Genomic DNA, 17,842 nt, shown 5'->3' with positions numbered 1-17,842 from the left:
TCAGATAAAGAGGAAGCAGTTTCTATTGCTCAGGCCTAAAGCCTTAGTGGTGGGCGCGACCTTCTTAAAATTCCCTTGTAAATGCCTTATTTCATTTGCAAATGACAAATAAGTGTTTCTGGATCCAGTCCAGTTAAAATATTTTCTTAGAAATAAACCTTTGCAGATAGTTTCTTAAATTATTATTTGTTTAGCTGGCGAAGGTAACTGATGATTTAAAGAATGTGCACATCGCTTAGCCTGCCTCCAAGAATCCAGTAGGTCTAAGGAATGACAAATCAGAGGGATGCCTCTTGAAAAGTCAATGGGTGTAACTCCAGTGTTAAGAGGATTTGCCCAGCAGTGGGTCAAAGACTGTGTTGAAATCCCCTCCCATGACAATTGGCACATTCGCAGGCAAATATGTACGCCTTATAAGATCTCTGAAAAAAGCTTTATCATACTTCTTCAGAGCATACACATTTACCAGTATCAGCTCCTGTTTGTTCATGGAGATACGAGCGATAATAAATCTACCTTGTGTACCCTTGTACTCAGAATGCTTTTCCACATCTAAACCTTTCCTAAACAGAATGATCACCCCGGCTTTATATATGGCAGGATTCTCAATAGTGTCCCCCAGTGTCGCAGGGACTGGTGCTATTTAACTTATTTATAAATGATCTGGAAATTGGAACGACGAGTGAGATGATTAAATTTGCAGATGAAATTAAACTGTTCAAAGTTGTTTTAAACACATTCGGATTGTGAACAATTGCAGGTGGACCTTAGGAAATTGGAAGACTGGGCGTTCATGTGGCAGATGAAATTTAATGTGGACAAATGCAAAGTGATGCACGTTGGGAACAATAACCTGAATCACAGTTACTGGAAGCTAGAAACATAGAAAAAAGCAGCAGAAAAGGGCTATAGCCCACCAAGTCTGCCCATTCCAAGTATCCCCTCCCCTGAATTTACTCCCTTAAAGATCCCACGTGAGTATCCCATTTTCTCTTAAAATCCGTCACGCTGCTGGCCTTTATCACCTGGAGTGGGAGTCTGGTCCACCTTTGGGGTTAGCGCTCAAGAAAAGGATCCGAGTATCATTGTAGACAATACGATGAAACCTTCCGCCCAATGTGTGGCAGCGGCCAAAAAAAGCAAACAGGATGCCGGGAATTATTAATAAAGGGATGGTTAACAAGACTAAGAATTTCATAATGCCCCTGTATCACTCCATGGTGCAACCTCATTTGGAGTATTGCATTCAATTCTGGTCTCCTTATCTCAAGAAAGATATAGTGGCGCTAGAAAAGGTTCAAAGAAGAGCGACCAAGATGTTAAAGGGAATGGAACTCCTCTCGTATGAGGAAAGATTAAAACGGTTAGGGCTCTTCAGCTTGGAAAAGAGACAAGATTTCAAGATTCATTTAAAATTTGATTAATCACTTAATCATACTTCAAAGTGATGAACATAATAAAAAAATCTTTACAATTTTCAGGGGGAACACACACATAAACAGTACTCAACGAACAAGACATACATTACAAAAAGGGAAACATGGTAAGAAATACAATATTTAATAGAAAAGAAACAAATGGGTTAAACATCAGGAGGGTGTAAATAAAAACAATGGAGTATAAAATTCAAAAGGGCAGACTAAATTTAAAAAATAAAACTAAATCAGTCAAAGAAAGCACAGCTGAGGGGAGATATGATTTGAAGTCTACAAAATCCTGAGTGGATTAGAATGGGTACAAGTGGTACAAAGACTAGGGGATAGAGAATGACATGGTGAAAAAAATTTGTCCCCGCCCCGTCCCTGCAAACCATCTGATCCCATCCGCACAAACCATCTCCCTTCTGTGTTCCTATTTTCCCCATTTCTAATATCTCTCCTCTGTATCTGTATACTCCCTCCTGTGTCTGGCATTGCCCCCTCGTGTCATTGACTAAAACTGTCCCCTCCCTCACTAGGACTTCCCCCTCTGTAAATGCCTTTTCTTTCTCTCAAGAAGCTCCTTTCATGTATTCAGGTATTCTTTACCCATAGAACTCCAATTAGTACGTAAGTTTCCCATTTAGACTTATTGTATTTAGACTCATTGTATTGTATTAAGACTTTTTGTTATTCGCTGAATGTCCAGCCTTCTTTCAATGTAAACCGCCTAGAAGTCGCCTGACTATGGCGGTATAGAAAAATAAAGTTATTATTATATACCATCCCCATGTATCACCCATAATGAAGATCCTTTTTAGATATCATACTTCCATAGAAAGTTGGTGCTGAACTTGCCTTCAAAAAAACTTATCTAACCTAATTGCAAAGTGGAGTAGGGATTTGGAATTTGAGGTTTCAGCTCTTGATTTCTTGCAACTTTTATGTCTCATTCCTACTTGGGTGATTTCCTCTGAACTACAGGAGTGCCAACTTCAAGTCCTCTGTTGAGCAAATATCTTACAGCATAGCGCTTTTATGAGTGGAACATCTGAACTTTGCAGGGTTTCTAATACTTTCATACATGCTATGTGGGGCTGCCCTTGCATTGCTCAATACTGGAGGGCACTTATTAGGTATCTGGAACGCATCCTCCAACAAAACATTTGTTTTCATCCAGGTGGTATTCTTCTGGGACAGGCGCTTTGGGGGATTGGGGCAAGGGCCCGAGATTTTGGGTTAAAAGGCATGTATCGTGGGAAAGAAATGTATCCTACAATACTGGACTCAGGATGTTGTACCCTCTTTCTGGCATTAGTGTAATCGCTTACATAAGTTATTGCTAATGGAACTCAGAGATTTTACAGCTTACCTTTAAACAAACCAGGCACGTCTATTCTGTACGGGATCCTTCTATACAATTTTTGCCTCCCTGAATTCGCAGCCATCTTTTAAACCATCTGGGGGGACACTGCTTTACACCATTGAGACTGGTGTTTGCTAGTAGTCCATAAGATTTATGTAACACACCTTCTGTATAGCCACTTTTTCTTAGATTTCCTTTCTACAAAACAGGGGGGGGGGAGGGAAGAGAGTTTGGTATTCTCTAGGATTTCCTGTCCTTCTCACAAGGAACCTATACTGGGACACCCAACAGACTTGAGTATTAGGCTTCTACACTATAGTTGACCTACTGTTTTGGTCTATATGTTGTTTCCAGGTGATTGTTCTGCAGATAGGACTTCATTGTTCTCTTTGACTACCTGGCTTTCCCTTGTTCATTTGAGCTCCAAGTTACTTACTGGTATGGGGATGTCTAAATGTCTTTTGTGGGAGAAAAGGGGGGGGGGTACGGGATGGGTTCCGATGTGATAGCTTTAGAGTATAGCATAACAAAAAATTTCATGCATCTTTGTATGTTTATACTTGTTTATTGAATGCCATTTTTTTCAATAAAACGATTTATACTAAGAGAACCCGCCAGAACCTCTCTGAGCTCCCTCAGTATCCTGGGATGTCCCATGGTTTTATCCACTTTCGTTTTTTCAAGTTGTTCATAAACACTTTCTTCTATGAATGGCGTAGTATCCACTCCATTCTCACATGTAACTTTGCCAGACAATAGCAGTCCTTCTCCAGGATTTTCTTCAGTGAACATTACCATTTGTTTAGCATGTTTGCTTTTTCCTCATCACTCTCCACATAGCGGTTCATAGCTTCTTTCAATCATGCAATTCGTCTTCCTCCTTTCACTAATATACATGAAAAAAATTTTGTCTCATTTTTTTACATTTCTAGCCATTTGCTCTTCCACTTGAGCTTTTGCCAGATGTATTTCTCTCTTGGTTTCTTTCAATTTCATCCAGTATTCCTTACTATACTCTTAAGAGTATTTTTTATATTAAAAAAACAAACACCAACTCTTTTGCCTTTATTTTCTCTGCCATGAGTTTGGAGAACCATCTCAGTTTCCTTTTTCTCTTGTTTTTATTTTCCTCACATAGAGATCAGAAGCCTTTTTATTGCTACTTTCAGCTTGAACCAGTGTTTTTCCACTTCTCTAATGTCCACCCATCCTATCACTTCTTTCTTCAGGTACTCCCCTATTTTACTAAAGTTTGCATGTTTGAAATCTAGGACTTGGAGTTTGTGTGGTTGCCCTAAACTTTAGCTGTTATGCCAAATCTAACTGCTTTTCTTTGAATGTGTGAATAAACCAGTGTCTAACAAACTTTTCTCACCACGGCTCAATAAACTCTGGGCCCCATCCAAGCATGAGCGGACATCGGCTGATGATGTCACATACATGTGCGTAACATCATCACGTCAACATCCACCCATGCTCAGAAGCCCTCCAGATACAGCCTTGAGCTCAGGGGCCTTCCAAAACCTGAACAGACTGCCGGGTAGGGTTAAATGGCCATTTTTCTCAATGGAGGAAGATGAATAGTGGAGTGCTGCAGAGATCAGTACTGGGACAAGTGCTATTCAACATATTTATAAATGATCTGTAAATTGGATCAACAAGCGAGGTAATTAAATTTGCATATGACAAACTATTCAAAGTTGTTAAAATACATGTGAACACTGAAAAATTGCAGAAGACCAAACAACTGAATAGCAGAAGAAATGAAAGGTGGACAAATGGAAAATGATGCACATTGGAGGAATCAGCACCAAGAAAAAATCAAGGCGTCATTGTAGAGAATACATTGAAACCTTCTACCCAATAAACAGCAGCAGTCAATAAAGCAAACAGAATACTAGGAATTATTAGAAAAGGGATGGTAAATTATTATAATGCCTCTGTTTCACTACATGGTGTAACCTCACCTTGAATAAGTTCGGTGTTGAATTCCAGTCGCTATATCTCAAAATAAGATACAGCAGAATTAAAAAAAAGATTTAAAGAGCGACCAAGATGATAAAGGGGATGGAACGTCTCTCATATGAGGAAAGGCTAAAGAGGTTGGAGTTCTTCAGCTTGGAAAAGAGATGGCCGAGATATGATTGAAGTCTACAAAATCCTGAGTGGAGTAGAACAGATATAAGTGGATCAATTTTTTACTCCATCAAAAATTACAAGATATATTAGCAATAGGAAGAAGTGCAAAAGTAGCATTGTGAGACTCAAAGGTGCAGGAGAAAAATGTATAGAAGCTTATAAAGAAAAGGATGAATTGTTTAACAAATATTTCTGTTCTGTGTTCACGGCTAAAGCATCAGGAGTTGGACCGCAAAAGACAAACATGAATAGGGATGGAGGTGTGGTAAATCCTGATCGATTTTCAGAGGGTTGTGTTTGTGAGGAGCTAGCTAAATTAAAAGGTAGACAAAGCGATGGGGCCAGAAGGTGTATATCTGAGGGTGCTGAAGGAACAAAGGGAAGTTCTGCTCGCTTCACTGATTGACCTTTTCAATGAGTCTCTAGAGTCAGGAATGGTACCAGAGGACAGGAGAAGGACAGATGCGATCCTTCTCCATAAAGTAGAAGAAAGAAGAAATAGGGAATTATAGTCTGACTTCTGTGATAAGCAATTTAATGGAAATGCTTTTAAAACAGAGAATGGTGAAATTTCTGGAATCCTATGGGTTACAGGAACAGAGGCAACATGGATTCACTAGAAGTAGGTCTTGTCAGACAAATCTGATCTATTTCTTTGACTGGTTGACCAGAGAACTGGATAGAGGATGTGAGCTAGATGTGGTGTACAAGTGGTACCTCGGTTTACGAGTGCACCAGTTTGCGAGTGTTTTGCAAGACGAGCAAAACATTCGCAAACTTGGTGCCTCGTAAACCGAGCTTGCCTTGCTGTACGAGCACTCCCCCCCCCAACGATCCGGCATCCCCCCCCCCGCTCACGTTGCCCCCCCCCCCTCCACCGCGATCCTACCCCCCCACCGAGCAGTCAATGACACCCTTTACCCGACTTGGCACCAGTGCCGATGCCCGAAGATCCTCCCTCTTTTGGCGCGGCCTGGGCTGGGCAGTGCGTCGGAGATCTTCCTTCTTCTGGTCTGGGCTGGCTTTGAGCATTTGCGCATGCTCAAAGCCTTCTGGTCTCGTTCTCTCCGAGATTGAGCATGCGCAAATGCTCAAAGCCAGTCCAGCCCAGCCCAGAAGAAGGAGGATCTCCGACGCACCGCCCAGCCACGCCAGAAGAGGGAGGATCTTCGGGCACCGGCACTGGTGCCAAGTCGGGTAAAGGGTGTCCTTGACTGCTCGGGGGGGGGAAGTAGGATGGCGGTGGAGGGGGCAACGCGAGCGGGGGGGGATGCCGGATCGCTGGGGGGGATGGCAGATTGCGGGGGGGGGGGTTTGGAACAGCCTCGGATTCCTCAAGGGGGGAGAATGGAGCAGCACAAGTAGCCTCGGGGGGGGGGGGGAGGAGGTGGAACCAATCAAAACAGTTTCCCTTACTTCCTATGGGGAAACTTGCTTTGATATACGAGCAATTTGGTTTACAAGCATGCTTATGGAACGAATTATGCTCGTAAACCAAGGTTCCACTGTATTTAGATTTTAGCAAAGCCACTGACAGTGTTCCACAAAGACATCTAATAAATAAACTGAGTGCCCTCAGAATTGGGCCCAAAGTGACAGGCTGGGTCAAGAACTGATTGAGTGAAAGACAACAAAGAGTAGTAATCAATGGAGATCGCTCTGAGGAAAGGGATGTTACCAGTGGTGTGCCTCAAAGTTCTGTTCTTGGGCCTGTTCTTTTTAACATTTTTATAAACGGTATTGCAGAAGGGCTTCAGGTAAATCTGCAATGGAGTATACACCCAGGATGGTGTGTGAATAACATGAAGAAAGACCTGGTGAAGCTTGAAGAATGGTCAGAAATTTGGCAGTTAAAATTGAATGCTAAGAAATGCAAGGTCATGCATTTGGGCTGCAAAAACCCGAGGGAACGATACAGTTTAGGGGGTGAAGAACTTATGTGTACAATGGAAGAGCAGGACTTGGGTGTGATTATATGTGATGATCTTAAGGTGGCCAAACAGGTTGAAAAGATGACGGTGAAAGCTAGAAGGATGCTAGGATGCATAGGGAAAAGTATGGCCAGCAGGAAAAAGGAGGTATTGATGCACCTGTATAAGACTCTGGTGAGACCTCATTTAGAATATTGTGTACAATTCTGGAGGCCGTACCTTCAAAAAGATATAAAAAAGGATGGAGTCAGTCCAGAGGAAGGCTACTAAAATGGTGTGTGGTCTTCATCAAAAGGCATATGGGGACAGACTTAAAGATCTCAATCTGTATACTTGGGAGGAAAGGTGGGAGAGGAGAGATATGATAGAGACGTTCAAATACCTACGTAATGTTAATGTGTACGAGTCGAGTCTTTCAATTTAAAGGAAAACTCTGCCATGAGAGGGCATAGGATGAAGTTAAGAAGTGATAGGCTCAGGAGTAATCTAAGGAAATACTTTTTTTATATAAAAAGGGTAGTAGATGTGTGGAACAGTGGTTGTGGAGGTGGTGGAGACAGACTGTGTCTGGATTCAAGAAAGCCTGGGATAGGCACATGGAATCTCTTGAGAGAGCAAGAGATAATGGTTACTGAGGATGGGCCATTTAGCCTTTATCTGCCATCATGTTTCTAATACTTTTAAAAGCAATAGGAGGAAATTTTTTTTTCACTGAATTTCATCGCAGAGAATGTGTTAACAGCGTTTAACTCAGACAGGATTAAAAATGGTTTGGACAAGTTCCTGGAGGAAAAGTCCATAGTCCACTATTGAGACAGACATGGAGGAAGCCTGGGCATCGTTAGCATGGAATGTTTCTACTATATGGTTTTTGCCACGTACTTGTGACCTGGATTGGCCACTGTAGAAACAGAATACTTGGCTTGATGGACCACTGGTCTAACCCAGGGATCTCAAAGTCCCTCCTTGAGGGCCGCTATCCAATCGGGTTTTCAGGATTTCCCCAATGAATATGCATTGAAAGCAGTGCATGCACATTGATCTCATGCATATTCATTGGGGAAATCCTGAAAACTCAACTGGACTGCGGCCCTCAAGGAGGGACTTTGAGACCCCCTGGTCTAACCCAATATGGTTCTTCTTCTGTTATGTGCCTAGAAGATCTTTTTGAGGCTTTTCCTACCCTGTCTAAATCAAGTCAAACTTAAAAAAAGTTTCACAACAAAAAAATGATAAACTTGCAATTGTATTGGATGAGTCTGATGTTGGGCATAATATTGGTAGACTTCACTGCCAGTTTCTGCTAGTTTTGAAGTGTAAAGTTTTAAGATAGGCAGAACAAAGAGAAGGGTGTGGAACCACACAGAGACAAGAGACCACCAAATAGCAGAAGACTTAAGGTAGATCAGAGAGAGGCTGGACCACAGAAAGGAGGCATGCTCCTAAATGCATGTGACTTGACTTTCTCCTTCTTTCCGAAACCTCGTTTTCTTCTCCTCCCATTGTCTCAATCACATTTCCCAAACCCTGATCTCTGTCAAGGTCCTCAGCTCTTCCCCCGTTCTCTGATCATTATTTCCCTCCCTCTTCCCCCCACTTTTCCCATGGCCCTCCTCCAGCGCACCCCCCCCCTGCCCTTCTCCTCCTTGACCCATGTCCCAGCTCTACCACCCCTCCCCCTCCTTATGCCCCTCCCCCTGCCCCTTCATTTCCCTGAAAACTCCATTTCCCCCATCCTCGTCCCTCCCCCACTCCCCTCAGTCATCCCCCACCGCGGCCCTTCCCCTCCCCCACTCACGCTCAGCCTCCCCGGCCCGTTCCTCACGCGCAGCCTCTGTACCCTGGGACGGCTGCTCGGCGGACATCTTGCGGGCAGGCTCCCCACCCCGGAGAGCGGCAGCCGGACTGCGGCCGGTACCTGCGCGGGCTCTGGCAGCGACGGTGACCCGGACTCGCTCCAACCCTTCCTCGCTGGCGACGGCGTGCGCGGCCCCTTTAAATCACCGCAGCTCGCCCTTCGCTCGGCCTGCCAGTGGGCGGAGTCGCGCCGTCAGCGCCGACGATGATTGGTCGCTGGGGCGCCGGCTGCGAGCGCGGGCTCGCGAGACGTCCTGCCCCCCCCGCGCGAGCTTCGGAGCCTGGCAGTAGTCTGCAAAAGCTGGGATGGGCGGGCGCGCGCGGGATCCGGAAGAGGAGATTGCGCCGCAGCGCTCCGTCTTCTGGAGAGAGCTCGCGCCTCACTAGAATCTCAGCCGCCGCCCCGACTGCGCGTGACAGCCACCTCGGGGCAACAACGTCCTCCCCTCGCGGGCACTGGGCCCTGCCATCTGCACCAACTCCCGCTGCATGAGCCCCGCCAAAACTACTCTACAAGAGCCCAACACATCAACCCCACCTCTCCATACAACAGGTCCCAATAGACCAAATCACACTTCCATGCACTGGTTCCTAAGAGCTGCATCAGCACCAAATCCCCCCCTCCCCCCATGCATTGGGTCCAATCACCAATCCTTACTACACTGAATCCCAAGAGCTACATCAACACCAGTTCAACTCCCTCTCCATGCACTAGGTGCGAAGAGCCTAACTGCTGTATCCCCTCCTCCCCTTCCCATGCTTTGTGTCCCAATATACCAACGACTGCCTCAGCACCAAATCACCCTTCCATACACTGGTTCCCAAGAGCTGCATCAGCTCCAGATCACCTCCATGCATTGGGTTATAATAGACCAATGGCTGCCTAAGTACCAAATCCCCCTCCATGCTGTACTGAATCCCAAGAGCTACATCAACACCAGTTCAAGCCCTCCCTCTTCATGCACTAGGTTCCATTAGACCAGCCGCTGCCTCAACACATCACCCCTCAATGCACTGGTTCCCAGGAGCCCAGATCACACTCCTTCCCCCTCCCCCCAATTCACTTGGTTCCAAGAGCCCAACTGCTGCATCAGCACTAACTCATGCCCTTCACCCACTCTCCATACACTGGGTCCTAAAAGTCCAAGAGCTCCATCAGCATTAGCTCACCCACCCCACCACTACCTCTGCACTCTGCATCTAGCTTTAACATAGCCGCTGCTGCATCACTGTTCTGGTTCACCCAGCCCTAGCACCAAGAGCAGTGAGCCTACTGTTTGCTCTGCATCTAAACAACAATCCACACACTGGACCTTAACATCCCTAACCTCAACTTCAGGAGCACTTTACCTGCAGTCAGCTTTGTTTGAAACCTAACCTTTACATCCCTGCTCTGCATTGCCACATTTTGACTGCACTTGCAAGAGTGAATGGGCTTCTTGCCTTTCATTGTATGTTTGCATCATCACTAAATTAAGTAGGCTGCCATGTTCAAGGTTTCTTCACTATGGCCTTTGATTATTACAGTTGCTTTCATGATTGCATTGATTCCCTTCAAAAAATAGCATATTATATGATTGCCTCCCTACACTGCAATTCAGGTTATAGATAAGAATATTTATTTCCTTAGTTAATATTCATTTAAACTGCTTTTCAGGCCCCAAATAGCCTACAAAACAATTTTTAAAATTATAATACATATAACAAATTACAGAAGAAATGTAAACCACAGTACACATGAATGTCCATCTTCCTCAAGCCTTCTCCCCCTCCTCTATCTCTTTCTCTAACTCTTCTACTCCTGCCCTTCTCCAGTAAACCTGTCATGCAATAAACTTAGACCAATAGTAAGACTAAGGTACTGTATTTCCATATCAAACCAACAGAAGCAATAAAATATGACTCAAACCTAGAGTTACAGCTCACTTAGGCCACAGAACTCAGATGAAATAAAATTTATGTAGTCAGACCTCCCAGCAGATCAAGATCAGGATAAATCATAAGAACATAAGAGTTGCCATAATGGGTAAAAGGGATGGAACTTGATATATCACATTTTCTGTATGGTTACAATCAAAGCAGTTTGCATTAGAGAATGACATGGGGACAGTGCAGTTGTTTATCTGTAGGGGTTCTCCATAGACAGCAGGGGAACGTAGTCATATTTGGTGAAGTCCTTTGACTAATCCTGTGTGTCAGTGCTCTCCCATAGCAAAAGTAAACCTTTGACTTACTGAGCATCTGCAAGAATTCCTGCCTTCATTGGCCCCCCTCCCCTTGATATTCAGTTTTGCCCCTAGCTGAAGCACTCATATACAGTAAACATACTTATTTATTTTAAACATTTATATTCTGCATATCCTACAATTCTATGCAGAGTACAATAAAACATCCAAACAATAATTGGGCTCTTTCCAACTATTTCGAAAACATCTGAAAACTTGGCTATTTTCAAAGTTGTAAATTCCACTCCTCTCCATACTATTCCAAATCCACATTGTACTTGTTCTGTTTTCTAATTTTTGCAAGCCATGCCAAGCTCTACTATTATAGAGAAGATGCGGTATATACAATAAAAAAAAGAACACCTATCTCCCTCTGCTCTCACTTGAGTGAAACTTGACTGTTGGCAAATCATTTGCAGCTTCAAGTTGAAAAAGTGCACAAAAACAAAAGTTTTAAGCTTTTTTCTAAACTGTACTACCGATGAAGCTTTCATAAGGTCCAAAGAAAGCTTATTCCAACAACATCACTTTCCGATAACTCAGAAGTTTAACTACAGACAAGGAAGGCACATCAAGACAAAGCTTATCTTTAGAATGTAAACTCAGTTTCCATGAGGGGAAGGAGGGAGGGTAAGTGTAACTACATTCCCCTGCTGTCTAGAGAGAACCCCTGCTACAGGTAAGTAACTGCACTTTCTCCGGAGACAAGCAGGGGCGATGTAGTCGCACTTGTTGGTGAGTCCCTAGCTACTTGTAGAAAGGGGTGTGAGTGCCTTCCCACCCACGCAAGTGCGTGCCTCTCCTCAGTTCAGATAGCTAGCAGAGAAGCCAACCAGGGGAGGTGGGTGGGTTGTAAGAATAGCTGTCTGCTGTCCCTGGATAACACCTGTTACGGTAAGTAACTGCTTTATCCCAGGACAAGCAGGCAGCCTATTCTCAACATGTGGGTGACCTCAAGCTAACCAGAATGGGATGGTGGGAGTGTTGGCAATTCAGGAGAATAAATTTTGTAACACTGCCTGGTTGAATGGCCATCCTGTCTGGAAAAGCATCCAGACAATAATGAGAGGTGAAGGTATGAACCAAGGAACAAGTGGCAGCTTTACAGATTTCCTCAATAGGAATAGATCTAAGGAAAGCTATTGATGCCGCCATGGCTCTGACTTTATGGGCTGTGACTTGACTCTGTAGATGCAGTCCAGCCTGAGCATAGCAGAAAGAGATGCAAGCAGCTAACCAGTTGGAGATGGTGCGCTTGGAAATCGGATGCCCCAACTTGTTTGGATCAAAGGAGACAAAAAGTTGAGGTATAGATCTGTATGGCATAGTTCTTTGCAAGTAGAAAGCCAAAGCATGCTTATATTCCAGAGTATGAAGAACTGTTTCTCCAGGATGAGAATAAGGCTTTGGAAAAAAACCACTGGAAATACAATGGATTGACTGAGATGAAATTCTGAAACCACTTTAGGTAAGAATTTAGGATGAGTACAGAGGACCACCTTGTCATGATGGAATACTGTGAAAGGTGGGTCTGCAACTAAAGATTGTAGCTCGCTGACCCTGCGAGAAGACGTGACAGCAATGAGAAAAATCACTTTCCAAGTGAGATATTTAAGATGAGCCAAAGCCATTGGTTCAAAAGGAGGCTTCATCAATTGAGCAAGAACAACATTATGAATAGGGACCACATCCGCTCTCCTCCAATCCCCAGGAATCACTCCCGTCTCCAGAGATTTGTTGAACAAGTCTCTAATAGGACTCGCCAGAACCTCTCTGGGTTCCCTTAGTATCCTGGGATGGATCCCGTCTGGTCCCATCGCTTTGTCCACCTTCAGTTTTTCAAGTTGCTCATAAACACCCTCCTCCGTGAACGGCGCAGAATCTACTCCATTTTCTCGTGTAACTTTGCCGGACAATCTCGGTCCTTCTCCAGGATTTTCTTCTGTGAACACAGAACAGAAGTATTTGTTTAGCACATTTGCTTTCTCCTCATCACTCTCCACATATTTGTTCCCAGCATCTTTTAGCCTAGCAATTCCATTTTTTATCTTCCTCCTTTCACTAATATACCTGAAAAAATTTTTATCTCCCTTTTTTACATTTTTAGCCATTTATTCTTCCGCCTGTGCCTTCGCCAAACGTATCTCTCTCTTGGCTTCTTTCAGTTTCACCATGTAGTCCTTTCTGCTCTCCTCTTCTTGGGTTTTTTTATATTTCATGAACGCCAACTCTTTCGCCTTTATTTTCTCAGCCACTAGGTTGGAGAACCATATCGGCTTCCTTTTTCTCTTGTTTTTATTGATTTTCTTCACATAAAGGTCCGTAGCCATTTTTATCGCTCCTTTCAGCTTAGACCACTGTCTTTCCACTTCTCTTATGTCCTCCCATCCTAACAGCTCTTTCTTCAGGTACTTTCCCATTGCATTAAAGTCCGTACGTTTGAAATCTAGGACTTTAAGTATCGTGCGGCCGCTCTCCACTTTAGCCGTTATATCAAACCAAACCGTTTGATGATCGCTACTACCCAGGTGAGCACCCACTCGAACATTAGAGATACTCTCTCCATTTGTGAGGACCAGATCCAATATCGCTTTTTCCCTTGTGGGTTCCGTCACCATTTGTCTGAGCAGAGCCTCTTGAAAGGCATCCACAATCTCCCTACTTCTTTCTGATTCCGCAGACGGAACATTCCAGTCCGCATCCGGCAGGTTGAAATCTCCCAACAGCAGAACCTCCTCTTTCCTTCCAAACTTTTGGATATCCACAATCAGATCCTTATCAATTTGCTGCGATTGAGTCGGAGGTCTGTAGACTACACCCACGTAGATAGAAGTTCCATCTTCTCTTTTCAGAGCAATCCATATCGCTTCTTCCTCTCCCCAGGTCCCTTGCATTTCGGTCGCTTGGATATTGATCTTTACATAGAGAGCTACTCCTCCACCTTTATGACCATTTCTGTCCTTCCTAAAAAGATTATATCCCGGTATGTTTGCATCCCATCCATGTGATTCACTGAACCATGTCTCTGTGATAGCAACAATATCTAGATCTGCCTCTAATATCAGGGCTTGCAGATCATGAACTTTGTTGCTTAGACTGCGAGCATTTGTGGTCATCGCTTTCCAGCTATTTTTCAGCGATAATCTCCTTTTTCGTATGGATTTTTGTGTCGTTTCACTTTCCGTTGCAATACTAAGAAATGAGTTGCTGATATTGCTTATGTTGCAGCCTTTACTACTATCACATCTTTTCTTTTGCCGGGGGTGGTCTCTATAATTGTCCTTCGTATATACACCACCCCCACCTTCTAGTTTAAATGCCTAGAAAAATATTGTCTAAATTTCTCTGCAAGGTTTCTTTTTCCTGCTGTAGTAATATGTAGCCCATCAGTGCAATATAGCTTCTTGTCCTTCCATGTATTTCCCCATCCTCCTATGTACCTGAAGCCTTCTTGATGACACCAGGCTCTGAGCCATCTATTAAAGTCCTCTGTGTTTTTCATTCTTTGCTCTCCTTTTCCATATGCAGGCAGTATTTCAGAAAAAGCTAAAGTCTTTACAAAAGGTTTCACGCCCTCACCAAGCTCCCGAAAAGCTTTCGGTGCTGCAAGTGTGGAGTTGTTGGCCAGGTCATTTGTTCCCAGATGGATAACAACATCAGTGTTAAAATCCTTAGTTTCTTCCTTAATTATAGTCAGTATTTGCCTGGAACTCCTGGTAGCTGAGGATCCTGGAAGACATTTCACTATTTTGGTCTCCTCACCCTGTGTTCCAAGGTTAATGCCTCTGATGATGGAATCCCCCAACAGTAATAGTTTTCTGTTTTTGGCTTTTTTATTTGTACTTAAGGTGCGCTTGTTCTCTTGAGTTTCCTTCATTGGTTCCAGTCCCACCTCCCTTCTGTTTTCCTGAGTATCGCAGTGCATTAGTGGAGCGAAGGAATTCTGTAGAGGTAATATAAGTGAAGGTGGATGTTTCTGTGTTACATGTCGCAGTCTTCCTGAGCCTACTGTGACCCATTTATTCCTGGGCTGTTTTATTCTTTGAGGTAGAGGTGGTAAGTTGGTATGATTTTGTGGAGTGATGGAAGCTGCTTTAATTGTATTCAATTCCTGTTTAAGTTTGCAGAGCTCCTCCTTAATACTAGCAAGTTGAAGACAAATGGGGCAAGCCTTAAACCTCCAAATAATGTGTCTTGGAATTAAAGCACCACAGTGATTGCATAGAATAAAGGTCATCTTGATTGGTTGTGAAGTCCTGATTATATGGGTCTCTATATATGAATAGTGGTCCCTGGAGTTGGTGGGACTATAAGTAAGACTACTAGTAAGGCAGAAATATAGGCTCTATACCACCTAAAACACAGTATTTTAAACAAAACTGCAGGTTCTATCAGTGCTACCCTACAACACAGGATTTATAACAGGATTTTCCCTACTTTAGTCACCCTGAGCCACAGGCACCAGAAATATAGGCTCTATACCACCTAAAACACAGTATTTTAAACAAAACTGCAGGAAGAGGAAATAAGATTTAACAGAGGAAAGAGAAGGATTTTTTTGTGCTTTTTTATATTTTTTTTTTTAGTAAGAAACAGGGAGAAGAGGAATTAAGTAGATATAATGCTGAAAACCAGTGAAAAGAGCAGAATATGAAATGCTGAGTAACTTAGCTTTTAGAAGTTCACAGGGCAGCCTTGTTTCAGCAATGTCGCAAAGATAATGCAATTAACCTTAGAAGTAAAACAGAGCCCCTCCCTTCTCCACCTAATCAGACACAATGGCTAAAAACTAGCGAGTCAGAAATATAGGCTCTATACCACCTAAAACACAGTATTTTAAACAAAACTGCAGGTTCTATCAGTGCTACCCTAAAACACAGGATTTATAACAGGATTTTCCCTACTTTAGTCACCCTGAGCCACAGGCACCAGAAATATAGGCTCTATACCACCTAAAACACAGTATTTTAAACAAAACTGCAGGAAGAGGAAATAAGATTTAACAGAGGAAAGAGAAGGATTTTTGTGCTTTTTTATATTTTTTTTAGTAAGAAACAGGGAGGAGAAGAGAAATTAAGCAGATATAATGCTGAAAACCAGTGAAAAGAGCAGAATATGAAATGCTGAGTAACTTAGCTTTTAGAAGTTCACAGGGCAGCCTTGTTTCAGCAATGTCCCAAAGATAATGCAATTAACCTTAGAAGTAAAACAGAGCCCCTCCCTTCTCCACCTAATCAGACACAATGGCTAAAAACTAGCGAGTCAGAAATATAGGCTCTATACCACCTAAAACACAGTATTTTAAACAAAACTGCAGGTTCTATCAGTGCTACCCTAAAACACAGGATTTATAACAGATTTTCCCTACTTTAGTCACCCTGAGCCACAGGCACCAGAAATATAGGCTCTATACCACCTAAAACACAGTATTTTAAACAAAACTGCAGGTTCTATCAGTGCTACCCTAAAACACAGGATTTATAACAGGATTTTCCCTACTTTAGTCCCCTGAGCCACAGGCACCAGAAATATAGGCTCTATACCACCTAAAACACAGTATTTTAAACAAAACTGCAGGTTCTATCAGTGCTACCCTAAAACACAGAATTTATAACAGGATTTTCCCTACTTTAGTCACCCTGAGCCACAGGCACCAGAAATATAGGCTCTATACCACCTAAAACACAGTATTTTAAACAAAACTGCAGGAAGAGGAAATAAGATTTAACATAGGAAAGAGAAGGATTTTTGTGCTTTTTTATATTTTTTTTAGTAAGAAACAGGGAGGAGAAGAGAAATTAAGCAGATATAATGCTGAAAACCAGTGAAAAGAGTAGAATATGAAATGCTGAGTAACTTAGCTTTTAGAAGTTCACAGGGCAGCCTTGTTTCAGCAATGTCCCAAAGATAATGCAATTAACCTTAGAAGTAAAACAGAGCCCCTCCCTTCTCCACCTAATCAGACACAATGGCTAAAAACTAGTGAGTCAGAAATATAGGCTCTATACCACCTAAAACACAGTATTTTAAACAAAACTGCAGGTTCTATCAGTGCTACCCTAAAACACAGGATTTATAACAGATTTTCCCTACTTTAGTCACCCTGAGCCACAGGCACCAGAAATATAGGCTCTATACCACCTAAAACACAGTATTTTAAACAAAACTGCAGGTTCTATCAGTGCTACCCTAAAACACAGGATTTATAACAGGGTTTTAAGTTACAGTAGTCATGTTAAGAAGGCCCGGGACCGAGAAATTCTGCGCTTGGAGAGGGATGTTGCTAGAGCGCGGCAGCGGTATGGCTGTACGGGTAGTTGATGGAATATCAGGTGGCCCTTAATTCACTTCTACATCAGTGGGTGCGGAAATCACTCGCTTACTATAAATATCGGCTCTATCAGAATAAGGGCGGTAAACTTTTGTCCCAACTGGTCACCACTAGGACGGGGCCTAAATGGATCCAGGTCCTGAGGAATGAGCGGGGGAATAGAGTTATTTCCGATCAGGATATAGGGGATATTTTCTTGCGATATTATAAAAGATTGTATGGCCCTCCGCCTGATGTGGGGGTTTTCACCACTCAATATTTGTCAGGGATTCCGCTGCCTCACCTTACTGACCAAGCTAAGGAGCACTTGAATGCACCCATTTCTCTGGAGGAAGTGTACTGGGTGATCATGAATAGTCCTTTGCTGAAAGCACCAGGAGATGATAGTATGAGAATTGAATTCTATAAAATTTTGGGTGAAGAGATTATTCAACCTATGGCTCAGATGTTTAACATCATGGTCCGGGCTGAGGCCTTACCTGAGGGCATGAACATGGCACGCATTTTGGTATTACCTAAATCCCGTAGAGACCCAGAGCAGGCTAGTTCATATCGACCCATTTCTCTTTTGAATA

The 17,842-nt window shown here is 43.2% G+C and overlaps 1 protein-coding gene across 13 annotated transcripts in view; it reads right to left on the bottom strand.

Annotated features, from left to right (window-relative positions):
- ZMYM3 (zinc finger MYM-type containing 3) overlaps positions 1-17,842 on the bottom strand; it is a 677,821-nt gene that overhangs the window by 617,522 nt on the left and 42,457 nt on the right. For 4 of the 13 annotated variants that reach the window (XM_033945151.1, XM_033945162.1, XM_033945152.1 and 1 more), the window contains exon 1: positions 8,653-8,889. The exons of 3 other annotated variants lie outside the window; for them this stretch is intronic. In XM_033945151.1, the coding sequence (XP_033801042.1) occupies positions 8,653-8,719 (67 nt within the window). In that variant the 5' untranslated portion in view covers positions 8,720-8,889. Of the gene's footprint in view, positions 1-8,652; positions 8,911-15,373; positions 15,395-17,842 lie in introns of those variants that run through there. 6 more of the 13 variants (XM_033945161.1, XM_033945157.1, XM_033945164.1 and 3 more) reach the window with 6 other exon arrangements.

Source organism: Geotrypetes seraphini, chromosome 5 (assembly GCF_902459505.1).
Source record: "Geotrypetes seraphini chromosome 5, aGeoSer1.1, whole genome shotgun sequence".
In the NCBI taxonomy this organism is placed as follows: Eukaryota; Metazoa; Chordata; class Amphibia; order Gymnophiona; family Dermophiidae; genus Geotrypetes; species Geotrypetes seraphini.
The sequence above is the reverse complement of the archived record's forward strand: the minus strand, read 5'-3'. Positions and strand labels throughout refer to the sequence as shown.